We start from the raw sequence: 19,057 nt of genomic DNA on the forward strand, positions 1-19,057 counted from the left end.
AAAAAAAAAAAAGTAGTGGGGGCACCTGGGTGGCTCAGTTGGTTAAGCGTCTGCCTTCAGCTCAGGTCATGATCTCGAGGATCTGGGATCTAGCGCCTCATCGGGCTCCCTGCTCAGCCAGGAGCCTGCTCCTCCCTCTGCCTCTGCCTGCCGCCCCTCCCTGCTTGTGTTCTTTCTCTCCCTCTGTCGAATAAATAAATAAAATCTTTTTTTAAAAAAAAGTAGTACTAAATTGACTTTAAAAAGGACTCTTGTTAACTTGTTAACATGTAAGAGCTGAAACAAAAAGGCAGAGGGACATCCTGTTCAATCTCAGCTGGGGGACACGCAGGTCAGACAACTGATTTTTTGCCACTCTGTCCACATTCGTAATTGATCGGAGAAGCACCCTGAGTATTGACTTGGGGGGGGTTACAAATAAATTTTAGTGAGTAGGCAAATTCACAAATATGGAACCCATGAATAATGAGGAGTGACTGTATATTAAAATAAAGTGCTCCAACCGGCGCTTCAGGAGTCAAGCACTCACCCTAATCAATAGATATGAATTTTTACATAAAGGGCATTGAAAAGCATAATGGGCACCTGCGTGAAGGGCAGCTTAGTAAGAAACCAAGGGAAGTTATTTGTCGTGAGTTGAATAGCCTCCTCCAAAAGTTCTTGTGCACCCAGAACCTCTGTATGTGACTGCATTTGGAAATAGTCTCCAGATGAAATTAGTTAAGGACCCTGAGATGAAATCCTACTGGATCAGTGGGGGCCTTAAATCCAGTGACCTGGGGTCTTCGTAAGAAGAGAGGACACAGAGGGGCACCCAGATGGAAGCCATGTGAAGACAGGCAGAGATTGGGGTGCTGTGGCAACAAGCCAAGGAAGGCCTGGAGTCATCGGGACCTGGAGGAGGCGGACAGAGGTTCTCCCCTAGAGCACTGCAGGGAGCATGGCCTTGCCCACACCTTGATTTGGGGCTTCTGCCTCCAGAACTATGAGAAGATACATCTCTGTTGCCTCAAGCCACCCAGTTTGTGGTAATTTGCTACAGCAATCCCGGAGCACAAACGCATACTCATGCAGCCCTTAGGTGTGCGATCCCAGTGATCAAAAGCAAGGGTGGGCTAACCCTGCCACTGCGTGAGAAATGCCATTTTGAGCTCAGATGTCCATTCCAGCCCTACCTTCCTCATGGCTGAGTGAACCCCAAGTGCATCTCCAGATACCCAGATGAGTCCAAGAGGAAAAAATACGAAGATGCCAACATGAAAAGTGGCTTCCAAAGCGTCTTTGGAAGTGACCAAAGTGTGCACTGTGCATTCTGTAGGTAAAGGGACGCACCTATGTCCTGGTAGTGCCAGCCGCCTGCATAGAATTCCTCCAGGAGGGCAGGGGGTCGCCAGGTCTGAAGGAGCAGATCCACCTGGTGCTGCTTTCGCCAGCTCAAGGACTGGCACAACATCTCCCGGGCTTTGTCCAGGTGGAAGTCCCGAGCCCGCAGGAACCGAAGGATGTGCTCATCTTTGGGAATCTAAGAGAAGGAGAAAGCCTGTGGAATGGTGTTCCCTAACCCAGCCCACAAAATTATGGAAAACGAGTCTCCTGTCTTATCTGCAAAATACTTACCGGGAGAAGGACCATACGGTTAATCACGACGCTGTCAAGGATGAGCTGTGGTGAATATCTGTGAGTTTTGGCTGCCAGACGTTCCTCCCTCCTCACGTATCTCTTTTCTTTTGGGGGAGCTGCCTTTCCTCCCCACGCCCCAACACCAATCCTGGTTTTACCCGGTGTGGCCACTCAGCATGTGTCCATTCCCGTGGTCTCGGCGGTGGCACAACCCGATAAGAGCACTCAGACAATTTAAATCAGAAGAATGGGTCCTGAACCCCTTGCTCTGCAGTGACAGAGGTGAGCCTGCAAGCTACCAGGGCAGCCACAGCTCCAAGCTCAACAGGGCAGGGAGTCTGACGGGGATGCAGCAGAGAACTAAACAGATACAAGAGCTCAGAGGTCCCAATTGTGTGTGAGTCCTGGTTCAGGACACCCCTGAGACAGGTTGCGTGGCCCCTTGTGCTAGACTCAATGACATCTCTTCAAAATTCATGTCCACTCAGAACCTCAGAATGGGACCTTATTTGGAAGTGAATCTATACTGATATAATTAGCTAAAATGAGGTCATGCTGGAGGTGGGCCCTCTACTCCAGGAGGGGAATTTGGATACACACACAGGATGCACAGAGAGAAGGCAGCCACGTGATGACAGAGCCAGGACTGGAGTGCCACATCGACAAGCCAAGGACCGATGGCAGCCACCAGGAGCCAGGAGGGAGGAGGCATGGCTCAGATTCTCCCTCAGAGCCTCCAGAAGGAACCAACCCTGCCCACGCCTTGATTTCAGACCTGGCCTCCAGAACTGTGAGAATAAGTTTCTGTTGTTCTGAGCCACTCAGTTTGTAGCATTTTCTTTCAGCAGCCCTGGAAAATTAATACACCCCGCTCAACAGTTCCATGAGCCAATAAATATTCCTCTCTATTTCTTTGCCTTGACTCAAGCTGCATTCCTTTTTTTTTTTTTAAGATTTTATTTATTTACTCATGAAAAACACAGATAGAGAGGCAGAGACACAGGCAGAGGGAGAAGCAGGCTCTCTGCGGGGAGCCCGATGTGGGACTTGATCCCAGGGCCCCAGGATCACGCCCTGAGCCGAAGGCAGAGGCTCTACCACTGAGCCACCCAGGTGCCCTCAAGCTGCGTTCCTACCACACGTAATGCAGAGTCTAACTGATACACCAAGGTGACAAGCTAAGACCCTGCCAACTCTCCTTCCTTCCCTCAGGCAAATATCAACAGGCAGGGAAACCCAGCCCCAGTTAAAGCTCCCCTATCCTGCTCATACTGAGCCAGACACAACTCTAGGCACCTTATGCGGACTGTCCCTTGTAATTCACTCCAGATGGCATGTGCTACCATTATCCCCCTTTCACAGATGAGAAAACAGAGGGCAGACAGGTTAAATCACAGCCCAACATGAAACTACCTCCCTTATCTGCCCCACCCCGCCCCGCCCCGCCACAGCATGAGGAGGGGACAGGAAAGAACTGCAAGCTCAAAGTTCCTATTCAACAAAGGTGAAGGGCAAGTCCATGCTTGGGACCTACATGCATGATGAACATGCATGTATGGGGCTTAGAGCCTGGAGCCACTTTTGGTTGTCACAAATGGGGGAGAAGAGCTCCTGACATCTAGTGGTGGTGGCCAGGATGCTGCTCGGCACCCTACAGGGCACAGGACAGCCCCACCCCATAAAGAACTGTCCAGTTTCAAATGTCAACAGAGCAGAGGATGAGAAACCCCACGATCAGTGGTACGCACAGCGTGCATTATAGATACATGAGACAATACATATAAAAAGAAGGCAATATAGGGGAGCCGGGTGATGGGCACTTGAAGTAATGAGCCCTGGGTGTTGTATGCAACTGACGAAGCACTGAATTATACCTCTGAAACTAATAATACAGTTATATGTTCATTTAATTGAATTTAAAGAAAAAAAGAAGGCAAAATAGAGGTTTCCAGGATTGCTAATTACATCAGCTTATTTACCTGTCCCCTGCCCCCATGCCTGAGGTGAGTAGCCATCATTGGATGTGTTCTCTCATAGATCCCAGCTCTGCACCCACCTTGCCTTTGTGGGTCTCCTGCAACCAGCGCCGAAGCTGGATCAAGCAGCTCTCCTGCACAGGCGTGAGATGGCCCAGGTACCTCTCAATGTAGTCTGCATCCAGCTTGTCCCCTGCAGGAGAAGATGGGGAGGTCAGGACCAGAGGGCAATGCCACTCTCCTCACCAGGTGGTCTACCCTTTCTGGAACCCTCACCTTACTGGCCACCTCGGATCTGAAACGTGGAGTACAGTGGCCCTTTCACCAAAGAGCAGCCGTGTGGGCTCCACACGCTCTGGTCTTGCTGACCCATTTCTGAGGTGATTCTGAAAACTCAGGGTGGGGCCAGCCCAGATCTCACTGTGGCAAGTGATTTGTCCTTTGACCCTTGGAAATCAAGGTAATTCCCATCCCCTGGAGTTGTCCTGCCCTCTGAAGATTATTAATAATATGTGTTCATGTTTCTAGACATGCATCATCTCAGTGAGCTCTCCCAACGCCCCTGTGAGGCAGACACACTACTGTCCCCACTTCACAGAAGACAAAACTGAGGTCAAGAGAAATTAAGTCGCAAGTGAGTGCATGCGGTGCACCCAGCATAAAAGAGATGGTACGTAAATAGGATTCTTTTTGCCTTCCCACTTCCCGGCCCCCTTGTGGGTCTGAGGCTTTTCTTAGACCCCAAAATACAGCCCGGGAGCTGCACAGAGCATTCCCAGTGTTCAGTTCCATCCTACACGATTGGGCTGTTTGGGGTCAGCGTGTGCAGGCATTTAGAGGCTAGGTTCCCACCTGAGGTCCCGGCACCCACTCTTAACTATTGGGGGTGGCAGGTGCTGGTGTGGTGAGGCTCATAAGCATGTTAGCATCTCAGCAGTGGGCAGACGGCCCACAAAGAGCTGCCCCCGTGGGCACACCTCATTTTTTGTGTGCACAGTAAGAACATAAATGGAATGTGTGCACGTCCAGCAGCAGGACCCAATGGTTCCCTCTAAAACAAAAAAAAAAAAAAGTCCAGGGCTGGAGATCAGTAGGCATCTGGGTAAACAGAGGCAGGAGAGATGCTGGTGGGGTGGGGAGCATCCAGACCCCCAAACACCTCAGAGTGGTCAGAAGTGGACATGCTGGAAGACGGGAAGGGGGTATGGAGAGGATGAGGGAGAAAGCACGAGGGAGGCAGGAGATACCAGCCTCCTTCCGGCCTCTATGCAGCTGTGAAGGCCCCTTTCTCCTGAGCACAAAGGCACAGTGATCCACAGCAGGGCGGAAGGGGCATGACTCTGCCTCTTGCCAGCCTTCCTGAGCACCGGCCCTGCTGGTGGACAGAGCAGACGGAGAAGGAAGGACAAGCCTGATGCAAAATGAGGGGGGCAGAGGGCATGACCACCCGGCAGTGTGCACAAGAAGGGGCAGAGTTTTAATTTTTAAAATATTTTAAAGTGCACGTACCACAGCAGCCAGCTAGTGCATGTAGTTGGTACAGAGTAAGTACTCGTTGAACAAATGAATTTTGTTCTCCCCAAACACTGCCCCCGATGTAGTAGTGGTTCCATGGCATTGTCTCCAAGAAAGCCAAGCCCTACACTTCAGTGGCCCCAGAGGAAAAACCGAATCATCATGAGCACACATGCATATGGTTAAAACTGAATTCATGGGGTATGTATAGTTTTGTGTCCTAGGGTTGGTTTTTTATTTTTCTAATTTTAACATTATACTGTGAACATTTCCCATGTCAACTAAAATCTAAAATATGACAAAAGGCTAATTGCCTTCAATGCGAAGAGCTCTTACAAAGCAGTAAGCAATCAATGGGCAAATAGGAAAATAGACACAGTTCAAGAACAGAGATTCACAAAAAAGCAATACAGAGTCACTAAGCACAAGAAAATAATATTTGGCCCCACTCACCTACCAGTGGTCTCTTTCTGCTTTCAGTTTATTTTTAACAATTAATTTTTTTATTTGTGAGAGCAAACTCATGAGCAAGTGAGGGGGGTGGCGGTGCAGAGAGGCAGAGGGACATGACATGGGACTCGATCCCAGGACCCTGAGATCATGACCTCAGCTGAAGGCAGACACTTAACTGATTGAGCCACCCAGGCACCCGTCAGTTTAAAACATTTAATAATAGTCTTGTGGAGAGCTGGCATGGTGTCAGGAACAGACGCAGCTACATACCTTTAGTGGGAACACTGGTTACTACAACCTCTCTGCAGGCCTAACTGGTAAATCTGCCAAAATTTCAGCTGCATATAATCTTTGACCCAGCAATTCTACTTTAAAAATTTTATGCTACATATATACTCATACAAATATAAAACAACCTTAGGTACAAAGATATACATATTATTTATATTTTTAAAAAATGAGAACCGGGGCACCTGGTTCTCAGGTGGCTCAGTTGGTTAAGCACCTGCCTTCAGCTCAGGTCATGATCTTAGGGTCCTGGGTTTGAGCCTCGGGTTGGGGAGCCTGCTTCTCCCTCTCCCTCTGCTTTTCCTCCTGCTTATGCCTGTTCTCTCTCTCTCTAATAAATAAATAAATAAAATATTTTAAAAAATAAAAATAAAAAACCGAGGGCCTAAATGTCCATCAATGGAAGATTAGCTAAATTAACTGAAAATAACCAATAATCACTAAATGTTTATCATGCAACCACACCATGAAATACTGCAAAGTGCTAAGACAAATGCAGTGATACAGAAAGCTGTTCAAGCAACATTGGTAAATGAAAATAAGCAAAACATCAAGTAGAATGTATAACATGCTCTCATTCATTCAACATAAACTATACACGTGTGCATGCCTGTATACATGTGTGTGTGTACATGTTACATACGTATCGATGCCTAGATAGTTCAGGAAATACAAACACAAAACTATTGTTGCCTCAAGGCAGAAGAAAGGAGTCTTATTTCCTAAATTTACATCTTCCAAGAAGTTTGAATTTTTTTTCTACCATCATCGTGCATTACTCATAAAATTAAAAATAGTAATAAAACCAGAGAAAAGGGCAGCCCTCAGGCACCAGATCAGATCAATTCCTGATTTAGAAATAAACCAGCTCTGGCTCTTGGGCTGGAAAGAAGAGAGGATGAAGCAGCAGGAAAGGGAGGAAGCTGAGTCATTCCAGGTCCCAGACCCACTCCCAAGGGGATGCGCAGCAATTCTCCCCCCACAGAGTGAGCAAACCTTAAGGGGGCTTCCAGGGACTGGGTGGTTGGGGGCGGGGGTCAAGGACACGGACCCAGCCAGCTGGCCTGAGCCGCAGGGACCTACCGTCTGTAATGACTGTCTCAGGAGCAGGGCCTGGGGCGCTGCAGGGCCTGTCAGCCTCCAGGGCGCCAGGATCCCTCGGCCCAGCCTGGGAGCGGGCGTCCTCCTCGCGGACCGGGGCAGGCGTCCACCGGGGAATGTGAGAGGTGCCCTGGGAGATGAGCTCGTTCAGGTAATGCTCAATCACCTCCTTCCCCTGGAAGCCAGAGAGACCAGAGGCACATGAGCACCAAGGCTGGAGAGCGGGATAACCGCGTCAGCCTGGGAGTCACCCCTACCTGGCCGCAGTCCCAACCCTGACATGTGGCTATTGAGCAGTTGAAATGCTGCTGGTCTGAAGGGAGATGTGCTGTGTCAAATATGAGCTGCATTTCCAAGAGTTTATACAGAACAAAAAAATGTAAAATAATTCATTAATAAGTTTTCTGTGGATAACACATAGAATAAAATATCTTGCTGAAGGAGTTTCACCTGTTTCATTATATGGAAAGTCTTCCATACTCAGTGATGGGCCAGAGATCTTTACACAGCAACCTTTTTAACCAGGAGAAAGCATCCCAGAAAGCCCTCCCTCTGTCCAGAGTTTACCACACAAGCCCCAGACATCAGGGAGCATCAGGATAATATTATGGTGCCTCCAATATGGGCTGAGTAGTTTCCACTTATCTTGTGTGTTAAGGTCATTATTTGGACACCCATTCTATGGATGAGAAGACTGAGGCTAAGGAAGGTGAAGGATCGATCTTGCCCAATGTCACTTGGGTTGTCAGGTGACAAAGTGGGTTCTGAGCCAGGACAGCAGGCTCTGAGGTCTATGTACCTTCCTCCTGGTGACTGACGGAGCCCACCCCTTACCCTCTTGACGTTGGCTGTGTACTGCTTCATGGCAAGCTTCTCCAGGGCACTTTCGAAGCCAAAAAAGGACCGGATGTCGAGTGAGGCAGATTGCTCAAAGCACGTCCACTCTTCATTCTCAGGGTGGACCTGAAAGCCAGGCAGGGGTGATGACAAGGTCTCAGTGCAGGGGACGTCACGCCCTCCCTCGGGGGGCTCTCTTGGTGATGTGGGCCTAGCCAGAGCATGCAACGGACAGCATCTCACAGCCTGGCAACACCGGAGGGTGGGGGCAGCAGCCCTGCTCAGAGAACAGTTCGAAGTGTTAGAAAACAAAGAGCCTTCTCTTGAAGGGACCAGAGAAAGTGGGTCTGGTATCTGCATGCCTCTCCCTTAAAAACTGTTATATAAAAATATATATATATATATAAAAATTAAAAATTAAAAAACTGTTGTATTTATTTATATTTAAATGTAACTGTTGTGTTTATTAATATTTATATATTTAAATGAGTAACATATTTGATATATAATTATATATAAGCAAGTTATGCATAAACTAGTATATATTTTAGATATATATTTTGAAGTATTTATTATATATTTTTATATATTATATATTATATTTATTTTTATTTATTATATTATATTAATATATTTACTTTTATTTACATATACTATTTATTAAAATTAACATATATATAAGCAAGGACAAACTTGGTTGACACAGCTACTATGCAGACCCAGGCTGCATACTTCACAAACATGGGGGCAGAAGCATTACTGTGGGCAGAAGGAGTCTGTTAAATATGCAGATGCCTGAGCCAAATGGGTCCAGTGTGGAGCCTGGAAACCTGCATTTCCCAAGTAGCCTTGGTGATGCTGATTCAGCTACTGGCTAAACTCACTCTCAGAAATATTGCCCTAAAAGTGACTTATTGAAAAACTGCCACCCACACTTTCCTACAGGTAAACATCTGAACATCCTGGGCCCAGCTGCCAGAAGGCCCTAAAGGAAGCTGGATGTGTGGAAAGAAAAAGCAGTGGGCATTTACTGAACACCTGCTGTATATAAGGCACCATGCCAAGTGCTAGGGACCAGAGAGTTGAACAAAGCAATGCCCCCCTATGGAGGAGGCTTCCCCTGAAACATCTCTAATGCACCAGAGTTACGACGCTTGACTTAGCATCATGAAAACCACCACTAGAGATCTAGCACAGGCTAAGGGGGCTTTACCTACATTATCTCTTTTGCTCCTGCCAGCACCTGATGAGGCAGGTTCTGGTGGCAGATAGGCAAGGGGTGGCCTGGGAAGGGGAAGCAACTTGCCCAATTTCATTCAGCAAGAAAGTGGCAAATGCCTCCAGACTCCTCCAGCCCCTGGGCCAGCAGGACCCTGTTCCTATAGCCCCCATCCCCAGACTTCACTCGCCTACTTCAGGGTCTTCACACATGCTGTTCCAACCCCAGAACTCTATTCCCAGCCCTCTCAACTGTCAGCTCTCAGCTTCAGTGGCTACTCCTCAGAGAGGCCGGAGGGACACTGTCACCTAAGACAGTGCCTCTCCCCTTCCCTTCCCTAATCCTGTCTGCTGGACCCCTTCTTAGCACTTGCGACAAAGCTGTAAGAATATGTTGACTTTTTTTTCCTGTCGGTGTTCCACCGGAATGGAAGTCCTTGTGAGCGCAACAGTCAGGCAGACTTGTCCACCCCTGGGTGCCCTGGCAGTGTGCCTGGCACATAGTAGGTGCTCAGTGTAGACCGGAAAACAATAGCATTCACTCTTAATTATATTAAGAGGTAACACACATAGAGGGCTTAGGGCCAGGCACTCTTCTAAGGGGTTTGGATACTTTACTTCCTTTAAGTCTCAATACAACCCAAGTGTCAGGTGCAATCCTTAACCCCATTTTACAGAAGAAACTAAATGAAGGCGCGTTTTTCATGGAGGAAGGAAAGGAAAGAGAGAAGAGGAAGAGGGAGGCATGTTGCTGGATTTCACCAGCAAAATACAGAGTGCCACATTTGAATTTCAGAGAAACAAAGAATAACATTTTGTTAAGTATGTCCTGAGCAATATTGGAAACTACTTAAACGAAGACATAAGTATCAGCTGTGTATCTGAATTGCAGATGTAAGTGAGTGTCCCAAGTGTCCCACATCTTTTGTGACAAGTCCTGGGGGCAAGGGAGGGGGGGTGATGCACGGAGTGCAGGGCCCAGGCGCACCGTGTAGCTGCAGTTCTCATTGACCATGACGCGGCTGGCAAAGGTCTCGTTGTGGGCTTCGATGAGGAGGGTCCTCTCCCTCCAGTTCAGCACGTTTCTCTGCACGAAGACCACGTGCTCAACGCCTGCAATCTGCAAGGGAAGGGACAGCGGGGGCCTGCAGGACATGGGGCCTCCTTGAGGCCCTGCGCCTGCCCACCCTCTGGCCGGGATCCCAAGCCCTGCACTGCGCCCCTAGACCCGCCTCCCACCCCCGCCCCCGCACCTGCCCTCCAGCCCTGGCCCCAGTCCTCAGCCTATCAAGCAGCCCCTAGGCCTAGGGCCTTGGCAGACAGACGAGCCGGTGACCCACACTCCAACCCCAGTAGCTTAGGGGCAACTACACTCCCACACATTCAGTCCACCACCTGAACCCACCCCAGGTCCCCAGGTCCCTGTGCCCCCCACCCCTCCCGTTCTGCTCCTCCGCGGGGTGTCCCCTCCTCCCCACCCACCTTCCGCAGCAGCCGGGGAGCCTCCACGCGCAGCCTGCAGCTCCGCTCCACCACGTGCACCGCCCCGTCGGCGCTGCGGGACTCGCGCAGGACCTCGCTGCCCAGGAAGACGGGGATCTGCGGGCAGGTGGGGAAGCGCTTCTCGTAGGCCTGGGGGCAGAGCCGGAGTGAGTGCCAAGGGGGCTGGGGCCAGGGGGGCCTGCTGCCCGCTGCAGCCCGGACCTCAACCCTCCTCCCTCCTGCTGGACTGCCTTCCTGGCCCAAGGTAAGAGCAGTGGCCACTGCTGTTTTGCCAACAAGGCATCATTTTAACACCTGTTTCAGAGCCGTGACACCCGGTGCGTGAACAGCAGTTTGGCAAATCACTCTTTGGCTCTGCATTTGAGATTTCACCCTCGGAAGAGTGGGCTTGCCTGGGGGCATTTTAAAAGAAGGCGTCTTTCAGAAAAAAAAAAAAAAAACCACTTGACATAATCTAAACCTCTTCATGACAAAAGCACTGAACAAACGAAGAATAGAAGGGAACTTCCTCAAGCTGATAAATCACAATCAACATCATACTCTATGCTAGAAGATGGAATACATCCCCCCCCTCAGATCAGGAACAAGGCAAGGATGTCCACTCTGGCATTGTCTATTCAACACTGTCCTGGAGGTTCTCGGCCTGGCAGTTAGGAAAGTGAAAGAAATAAAAGGCAACCAGCTTGGAGGATGAGAGTCTGCGCCCAGTTCCAGAAGTGCTGGGGTAAGAGCCACTGTAGGGTAAGCCCGCACGCATGGCTGACTGTAGCCAAGCGGGGTCTGCTCCAAGTGCCTGTCACAGCCCACGTGCCAGGCAATCGGGATCAAAGCAGCTCCAAAAATAGTGCAGGCATCTGAGGACAGCACCTCCTCTCCCATCCCTCAGGGCTCCTCCCAGCTCAGAAGGGCAGAGGCGGGGGTGGGGGGTGGGGATGGAACTCTGACTGGTGCCCTTGGTATCACCCCAGGGCCCACAAGGCCAGCCCACTGTGTCTTCCTGCCATATGCTGAGCCTTGTACAGACACAGCAGACACAGCAGGGTTAGAATAAGGAGCCCTTGTTCCCCAGGGGACAGTGCACCGGGGGCAGGCATTTGTCCACTGGGGAGGAAGCTGCATAGCAAAGTGAGCAGATCCTGCGGTGGTGGCCAGCGCGGGGTCTGAGGGGGCCCAGCTCCTCCTCCCCCCAACAGAGGCAAGTCCTTTCCTCCCGTAAACCTCTTCCACCATCTGGAAAATGGGCACATACCCATTGTGTTGGCCCAAGTTGGCCTCCCTGAGTATGAAACCAGCTTGGCTACGTACGCAGAGCCTGGCTTGTTTAAAGCAATCAGAATTTTCTCTCCTCCACGGAATAAGACCCAAACATAGCCAGACACGGGTTTGCAAGAACTGCACACGGCTCCCTACCAGCTATATCTGAGTAATCCTTTGCCACCAAATGTAGAAGGGATCCAGAGGAGATGGCCTGGGCTCACCTCCATGATAGGAAGAGGGATGCTGACATGTTTTGAAAGTATGTGGAGGGGAATCTGGTGCATGCTTGAGAAATGGGCAGGCTCAGGTCATGTCGTTGCTACTTTCTTACTCAGTGACCTTCTGAGCTTGTTTTCCTCATCTGTAAAATGGGTTGGTGAGGAAGTCACCAGATGGTGTCTCAGAGCAGTTTGCACACAGGGAGCCCTGATTGTGCTCCTCCAGCTGTGTGCTTTCTTCCACTTAATCCTCTGGATGGCATCCCCATTGCACAAATGAAAGAATGGGAACAGAGAGGCCCAGTAACTTACCCAAGGTCACACAGTGAAAACTGGTGAACTTGGATTTGAATCCCAGTGTGGCCCAGTCCCTGTTCCCTAAGGAAGGTTTTGCTCATTAGCCAGAATGTTCTTCTGGGTGGCTGGGACACAGCCAGGCATTGTCCCCAGGGCCAAGTGGTCACGATTTCCTCCTTCTCCACCATTAGGACTTCAACTCCTGCAAGCCCATGGGCACACTGCCCATGAGTGTCTGCACTTCCTCTAACTATTCCACAGGCTCTCCTTTTCTCCAGATGAAATGACGTACTCAGAACAGGCCTGCGAAGCCCAGAACATGTCCCCTACTCCATACTGTGGCCCACCAGCCCCCTTCACTCTGCCCCAGCCAGGCTAGCCTTGCTGTTTCTAGAACACATTTTTATGGCTTCCATTGGGTGCCAACCCTCCTCCCCACCACCCACAAAATTCATGTGTCCTACCTCGTATCTCTGAATGTAACCTTATCTGGAAATAGGTCATTGTAAGTGTAACTAGGATGAGGTCATACTGGACTGGGGAGACCTCTAATCCAATATAACTGGTGTCCTTATAAAAAGGGGAGATTTGAAAAAAAAAAAAAGCGGGGGGAGATATGGTCACAGACACTCATACAGGGAAAACACCACGTGAGGATGAAGGCACAAGTCTGGGTTATTCCTCAACAAGCCAAGGAATGCCAAAGATTACCGGCAACAGCAGAAGCTAGTAGAAAGGCATGGAACAGATTCTCCCTCAAGCCCCAGAAGGAACCAACCCCGCCAACGCCTTGATCTCAGACTTCTAGCCTTCAAACTGTGAGGTAGAAAGTTTCTGCTGTTTAAGCCACCCGGTTTGTGGTACTTTTTAATGTCAACCCCAGGACACGAATGCACCTACCATCTCTTCCTACCACACGGCCTTTGCACAAGCTGTCCTCTCTTCTTGGACCACTAATTAGTTCACTTGACAGTGAAAGAGGAGGGAGGCCTAAGTAACTGAGAATTCCAGACAGGTTGGAGACCTGGATCAGGGGCTAAGGAGATTCTCTAGCTTCAGGGACTCATCTGTGCTGGTCCCTCCTCCTGGGACATCTTCCCCCACCTCCTCCTCAGCAAGGCTGTCTCTTCCTTCCCTATACTGTCCTTTGAGCCTATTCATTTCCTTGATACCATTTATCACACCCTTTAGCCATATCCTAGCTTGCATGTGGCATGCCGAAGGCCTGGGCTGCATGCTTTTCCACGGCACTGACCTCATACGTGCCTGTCTCAGTTCTTGGCACACAGTAGGACTAATAAATGACCACAAGCAAAGAAAAAAATAATTTAAACTTAATCATCCAAAAAGCCCCAAGAGGGACGCCTGGGTAGCTCAGTGGTTAAGGGTCTCCTTTGGCCCAGGGCGTGAATCCAGAATCTGGAATCGAGTCCTGCATCGGGCTCCCTGCTTCTCCCTCTGCCTGTGTCTCTGCCTCTCTGTGCATCTCATGAATAAATAGATAAAATCTTTTTAAAAAATAAAGATTTTATGTATTTACATGAGAGACACACACACAGAGAGAGAGAGAGAGAGAGGCACAGACATAGGCAGAGGGAGAAGCAGGCTCCATGCAGGGAGCCCGACGTGGGACTCGATCCTGGGTCCCCAGGATCATGCTCTAGACCGAAGGCAGCGCCAAACCACTGGGCCACCCAGGCTGCCCCTAAAATCTTTAAAAACAAAACACAAAGTCCCAAGAAAAGTGGCCCCAGAGGGGAATGACAGGCCGTGGAGACAGAGCATCCAACTGAGCTTCACCAGGCTGACTTCCTGTTGTAAGAGACCTCTAGAGTTAGAAGAGCTCCATCTGGAGCCCCCAGATAACAGTGGAGGGCAGAGGGCGGAGGGCTGGTCAGCAGCAGACAGCTGCTTGGACACAACTTGCCCTAACCCTGAAAGGGAAGATGCTACTTCCCTTAAGTAGCAATGACGGAGCTATGCCAGGCACTGGGGCGGGGAGTGGTCAGAGCTCAGGTCCCATCTGGAAGGCAGTTGCTCCTAAAGAGTCCAACCCAGTGTCCTATCTCCTGCCGGAGAGTCCCCAGGGTTGTGCGGTCCAGCGTCAGACATTGTTGCTACTAACATTCACAGGGCGTTCACTGCATCATCAGCGCCCCAAGATGGAAACTAGTATTCCCCCATTTTACAGATAGGCAAATGCAGGCTTGGGAAGGCATTCCACAGTCAGTAAGTGGTGGGTCTGACCCAGACCCCAGCCGTGAACCACCCTATCCTGCTTCTTAGGGGACTATGGCTACATCACAAGTGTCAACAGTTTGGAAATGCTGAGACTTTCTGGCCTAAACCTGTGAGCCAGGGGGACCTTCGCCTTTGGCACATGGCAGGGTCTTACAGAACCAGACAGTCCACAGGACCCTCCCTACAGGCTCGTGTCCCCACAAATCAGGCCTGAGCTTCCCTGTGCTGAACAGGCACAAGGTTTGGACCCCTCAGGGACACAAGGTAGCAGAAGGATTCAGTTACAGCCCTCTGCCAGGTGGCTAGAGAGGGACACCCAAGCCTCCTCACTCAGAAAGGAAGCTGGTCTGAGGCCCAGAACCCGCCCATGCAGGGCCGCAGCTGGGGTAGGCAGGGACCAGTGGAAACTTCCGTTGACTGCCCTCCCCTGGGCCTCCATCCTGTAAAAATCCACAGTGACACACTTAGGATGCAGAGATGGGCAGCTGGACTCCTGGCCAGACTTGCCTACCTCCCGCTGGGTGACCTTGGACACGGGCAAGTCCTCTCTCTCCCTTTTCAGGCTCATCTGTAACGTGGAGTAATTCACTCGCAATGAGCACTTGGTTGTATCCATTTCCTTTATTTGTGCGTCATAACTGCTGACAAGAAGTCATCGGCCCAGGCAGTGAGATTTTTTCCCTCCCACCAAATCCTCGGGGCTTGTCAAAATGACATAGTCAACACTCAATAGACATTTACATGATGAATAAGTGAATGACAGCATTCCGTACCCATTAAGGGCATGGACTCTGGGGCTTGGGTCCAAATCCCTGCTCTGCTTCTTACCAACTGTGTGGCCTTGAACGAGTCATCAAGCTCTCAGTTCCTTAATGTACTCATTTGTTCAAAGGAGAATAAGAAAAGTAACTACCTTGCTGAGTTGTGGGATGTGTGGGGGGGAATGAAGGAGTCCGTTTTCGTAAAGTGCTGAGAACAGTGCCTGGCACATGGTTCGTTCTACATAAGCATTTGTTAAATAAATTTAAATTTTAAAAAAGAGTGAGATTCTATAAAGTACAGAAAAGCTATTTCTGCTAATCACTTGACAGCTGCTGCCTCCTCCCCCCCGCCCTTCCTTCCTGCTCTTCCTCATGCAAATTCAAAAAGGCTGGAAGCTGCTTACCCCAAACCTTCCACCAAGACTGTGGAAAGAAGATCCTAACTGCACTAATGTACTCTGACCCGGTACTTTGCCTTCTTTTCCATGCTGCAGCCTGGATTCGGGACACTGACCACTGTGACCTCATGCAAGGCACACGCCTCCAGTCACACTCCTCAGGAGCCTTCCTCAATGACCCCCACCTGCCTGCTGCAAGCCTGGGAGACGCCCGACCGAGACAGACGAGTATCGAGTATCAAGTATCGATATTCTCATCTCCCCCAACTTCTTTTTATTTTTATTTTTATTTTTTTTAATTTTTTTTTTTATTTATTTATGATAGTCACAGAGAGAGAGAGAGAGAGGCAGAGACACAGGCGGAGGGAGAAGCAGGCTCCACGCACCAGGAGCCCGATGTGGGATTCGATCCCGGGTCTCCAGGATCGCGCCCTGGGCCAAAGGCAGGCGCCAAACCACTGCGCCACCCAGGGATCCCCCCCCCAACTTCTTTTTAAACTGAGATGGGGGCAGCCCTGGCGGCTCAGCGGTTTAGTGCCTGCCTTCGGCCCAGGGCGTGTCCCTGGAGCCCTGGGATTGAGTCCCACATCGGGCTCCCTGCATGGAGCCTGCTTCTCCCTCTGCCTGTGTCTCTGCCTCTCTCTCTCTCTCTCTGTCTCTCAAGAATAAATAAATAAAATCTTTAAAAATAAATAAATAAAAATAAACTGAGATAGAGAGACGCCTGGGTGGCTCAGCAGTTGAGTGCCTGCCTTTGGCTCAGGGCATGATCCTGGGTCTGGAATCGAGTCCCACATTGGGCTCCCTGCGTGGAGCCTGCTTCTCCCTCTGCCTGTGTCTCTGCCTCTCTCTCTCTCTCTCTCTCTCTCTCGTCTCTCATGAATAAATAAATAAAATCTTAAAATAAACTTGAGATAGAATTCTCATACCATAAACTGCACCCATTTAAAGTGCCCATTTCCGTGGGTTTTAGCACACTCACAAAGTTGTGCCTTCATCACCATCATCTAATTCCAAAACATGTCAGCACCCTGAAAAGAAATTCCCTACCCATTATAGTCAACCCCTAGGGTCCCAACCCCGGCCGTAGGCAACCAGTAACCCTCTTTTGATCTCTGCAGATTTGCTTTCTCTGGACATTTTTTTTTAAGATTTTATTTATTTATTCATGACAGACACACACACACAGAGAGAGAAGCAGAGACACAGGCAGAGGGAGAAGCAGGCTCCATGCAGGGAGCCTGATGTGGGACTTGATCCCAGGGGTCTAGGATCACACCCTGGGCTGCAGGAGGCACTAAACCACTGCTCCACTGGGGCTGCCCCTTTCTCTGGACATTTTATGTGAGTGGAATCATATAGTATGTGGCCTCTCGTGTCTGGCTTCTTTCACTTGGCATCGTGTTTTCAAGGCTCATCCACCTTGTGGCAGGGTGTCAGTGTTTCATTCCTTTTCACAGTTGAGTAATATTCTACGGTATGGATCTCTCAACTTGGGCCAGGTTGCTAGCTAGAGCTTTGTGGCTGAGACATCAAACATCTGAGGGCAGCAGTGTCACCCCAGCTGATGAAGGGTAGCAGGCAGGGTAGAACCAGGGCAGCATTACACTGGAGCCTTTTGACTGCTGTCTACAATCTATAAAAACATGTATACCTGGGGGGTCCTATAGCTGAACAACCTGCTGCTATTTCTAGTCAAAGCCAGCTCGGGAGATACAAAAGATGGAGACAAAGGGTGAGAAGGACCCTCCAGCCAGGACACCTGGATACAGCGAGGGGGCAAGGCTCAGGTTTGATGGCATGTCAGAATCAGAACACAGGGTTTAGATGCTGCCTCTGTCACTTGCCAGCTGGGTGACCTCGACTTAACCTCTCTGAGACTCAGTTCCCTCAAAAAAAATAAAAATAAAAAAGAAGAAGAAGAAGGAGAAGAAGAAGGAGGAGGAGGAGAAGGGAGAAGATAATGAGAATGATCGATGATACCTACTTCATAAGGACTACAGTAAAGATTCAAGGGAGATATTATGTTTAAGGGACTGAGCACAGTGCCAGACATGACATCGTAGATTTTTTTTAAATGCTAAGAGAATCTTTTTTTCCAAAGATGTATTTATTTGAGAAAGAGAGAGAGAGAGAGAGAGAGAGAGTGTGTGTGTGTGTGTGTGTACGCACACGAGCATGAGCAGGAGTGAGGGGAGGCAGAGGGAGAAGCGGACTCCCCGCAGTGAGCACAATGCAGGACTCGATCCCAGGACCCTAAGATCATGACCTGAGCTGAAGGCAGACGCCTAACCAACTGAGCCACTCAGATGCCCCCAACATAAGAGCTTTTTTTAATGGATGAGAGTAAATCAACAGGGACTTGAACAGATATTTGTACAGAATCATTCACAACGGCCAAACAGCAGAAACGTCCCAAATGTGCATTCAGGGATGCATGGATAAACAAAATGTGGTCCATCCATACGGTGGAATATGATTCAGCCATAAAAAGGAAGGAAGTATTGATACTTGCTGCAACACGGTTGAACCTGAAAAACATCACACTCAGTGAAGGAAGCCAGACGCAAAGGACAAACGCTGTGTGGTTCCGCATGTATGAGGTCCCTGGAATAGTCAGATTCGTGGGCAGAGTAGAGGGTGCGTGCCAGGGGCTGGGAGGGGTGGCCAGGGTGGGGGGTTGGTGTTTAAGGGGGGCAGATTGTCAGTTTGGGAAGATGAAAGAGTTCTGGGGATGGATGGCAGGGAGGGCTGTACAACACTGTGAATGTGCTTCATTCTGAACTGAACTGTACTGTACACCTTTAAAAAAGGTTAAAATGGGACATTTTGCATGATATATATTTTACCACAATTTTTTAAGGTTTTATTTTATTCATGAGAGACTCAGAGAGAGAGGCAGAGATACAGGCAGAGGAAGAAGCAGGCTCCATGCAGGGAGCCCCATGTGGGACTCGATTCTGGGACTCCGGGACCACGCCTTGAGTCAAAAGCAGATACTCAACTGCTAAGCCACCCAGGTGTCCCCACCACAATTTTTTTTTTAAAGAGTGAGCCATCTCCTTGGTGGCTTTTTTTTTTTAAGGATCTTTTAAATTTATTTATTCATGAAAGACACAGAGAGAGAGAGAGGCAGAGACACAGGCAGAGGGAGAAGCAGGCTCCATACAGGAGCCTGATGTGAGACTCAATCCTGGGACCCCAAGATCACACCCTGGGCCCATGGCAGGCCCTAAACCACTGAGGCACCCAGGGGTCCCCTCCTGGGTGGCTTATAACCCTACCAGGAACGTTGATTGTGATTTGGAGTAGCCTATCATGTCTGTGTTTGTTTCTAGTCAACACCTCGTCTCTATGTCTGTTTTCTTCGCCAC

At 49.6% G+C, this 19,057-nt stretch overlaps 1 protein-coding gene across 3 annotated transcripts in view; it reads right to left on the reverse strand.

The window, feature by feature from the left end:
* SEC14L5 (SEC14 like lipid binding 5) overlaps positions 1–19,057 on the reverse strand; it is a 41,175-nt gene that overhangs the window by 12,836 nt on the left and 9,282 nt on the right. For all 3 annotated transcript variants that reach the window (XM_026003060.2, XM_072753950.1, XM_072753949.1), the window contains 6 exons: positions 10,491–10,640; positions 9,997–10,128; positions 7,788–7,916; positions 6,936–7,128; positions 3,677–3,789; positions 1,333–1,522 (listed from right to left, as the gene is read on the reverse strand). In XM_026003060.2, coding sequence (XP_025858845.1) covers positions 1,333–1,522; positions 3,677–3,789; positions 6,936–7,128; positions 7,788–7,916; positions 9,997–10,128; positions 10,491–10,640 — 907 coding nt within the window. The remainder of the gene's footprint in view (positions 1–1,332; positions 1,523–3,676; positions 3,790–6,935; positions 7,129–7,787; positions 7,917–9,996; positions 10,129–10,490; positions 10,641–19,057) is intronic.

The sequence above is a fragment of the Vulpes vulpes genome, chromosome 3 (assembly GCF_048418805.1).
Source record: "Vulpes vulpes isolate BD-2025 chromosome 3, VulVul3, whole genome shotgun sequence".
Lineage (NCBI taxonomy): Eukaryota > Metazoa > Chordata > Mammalia > Carnivora > Canidae > Vulpes > Vulpes vulpes.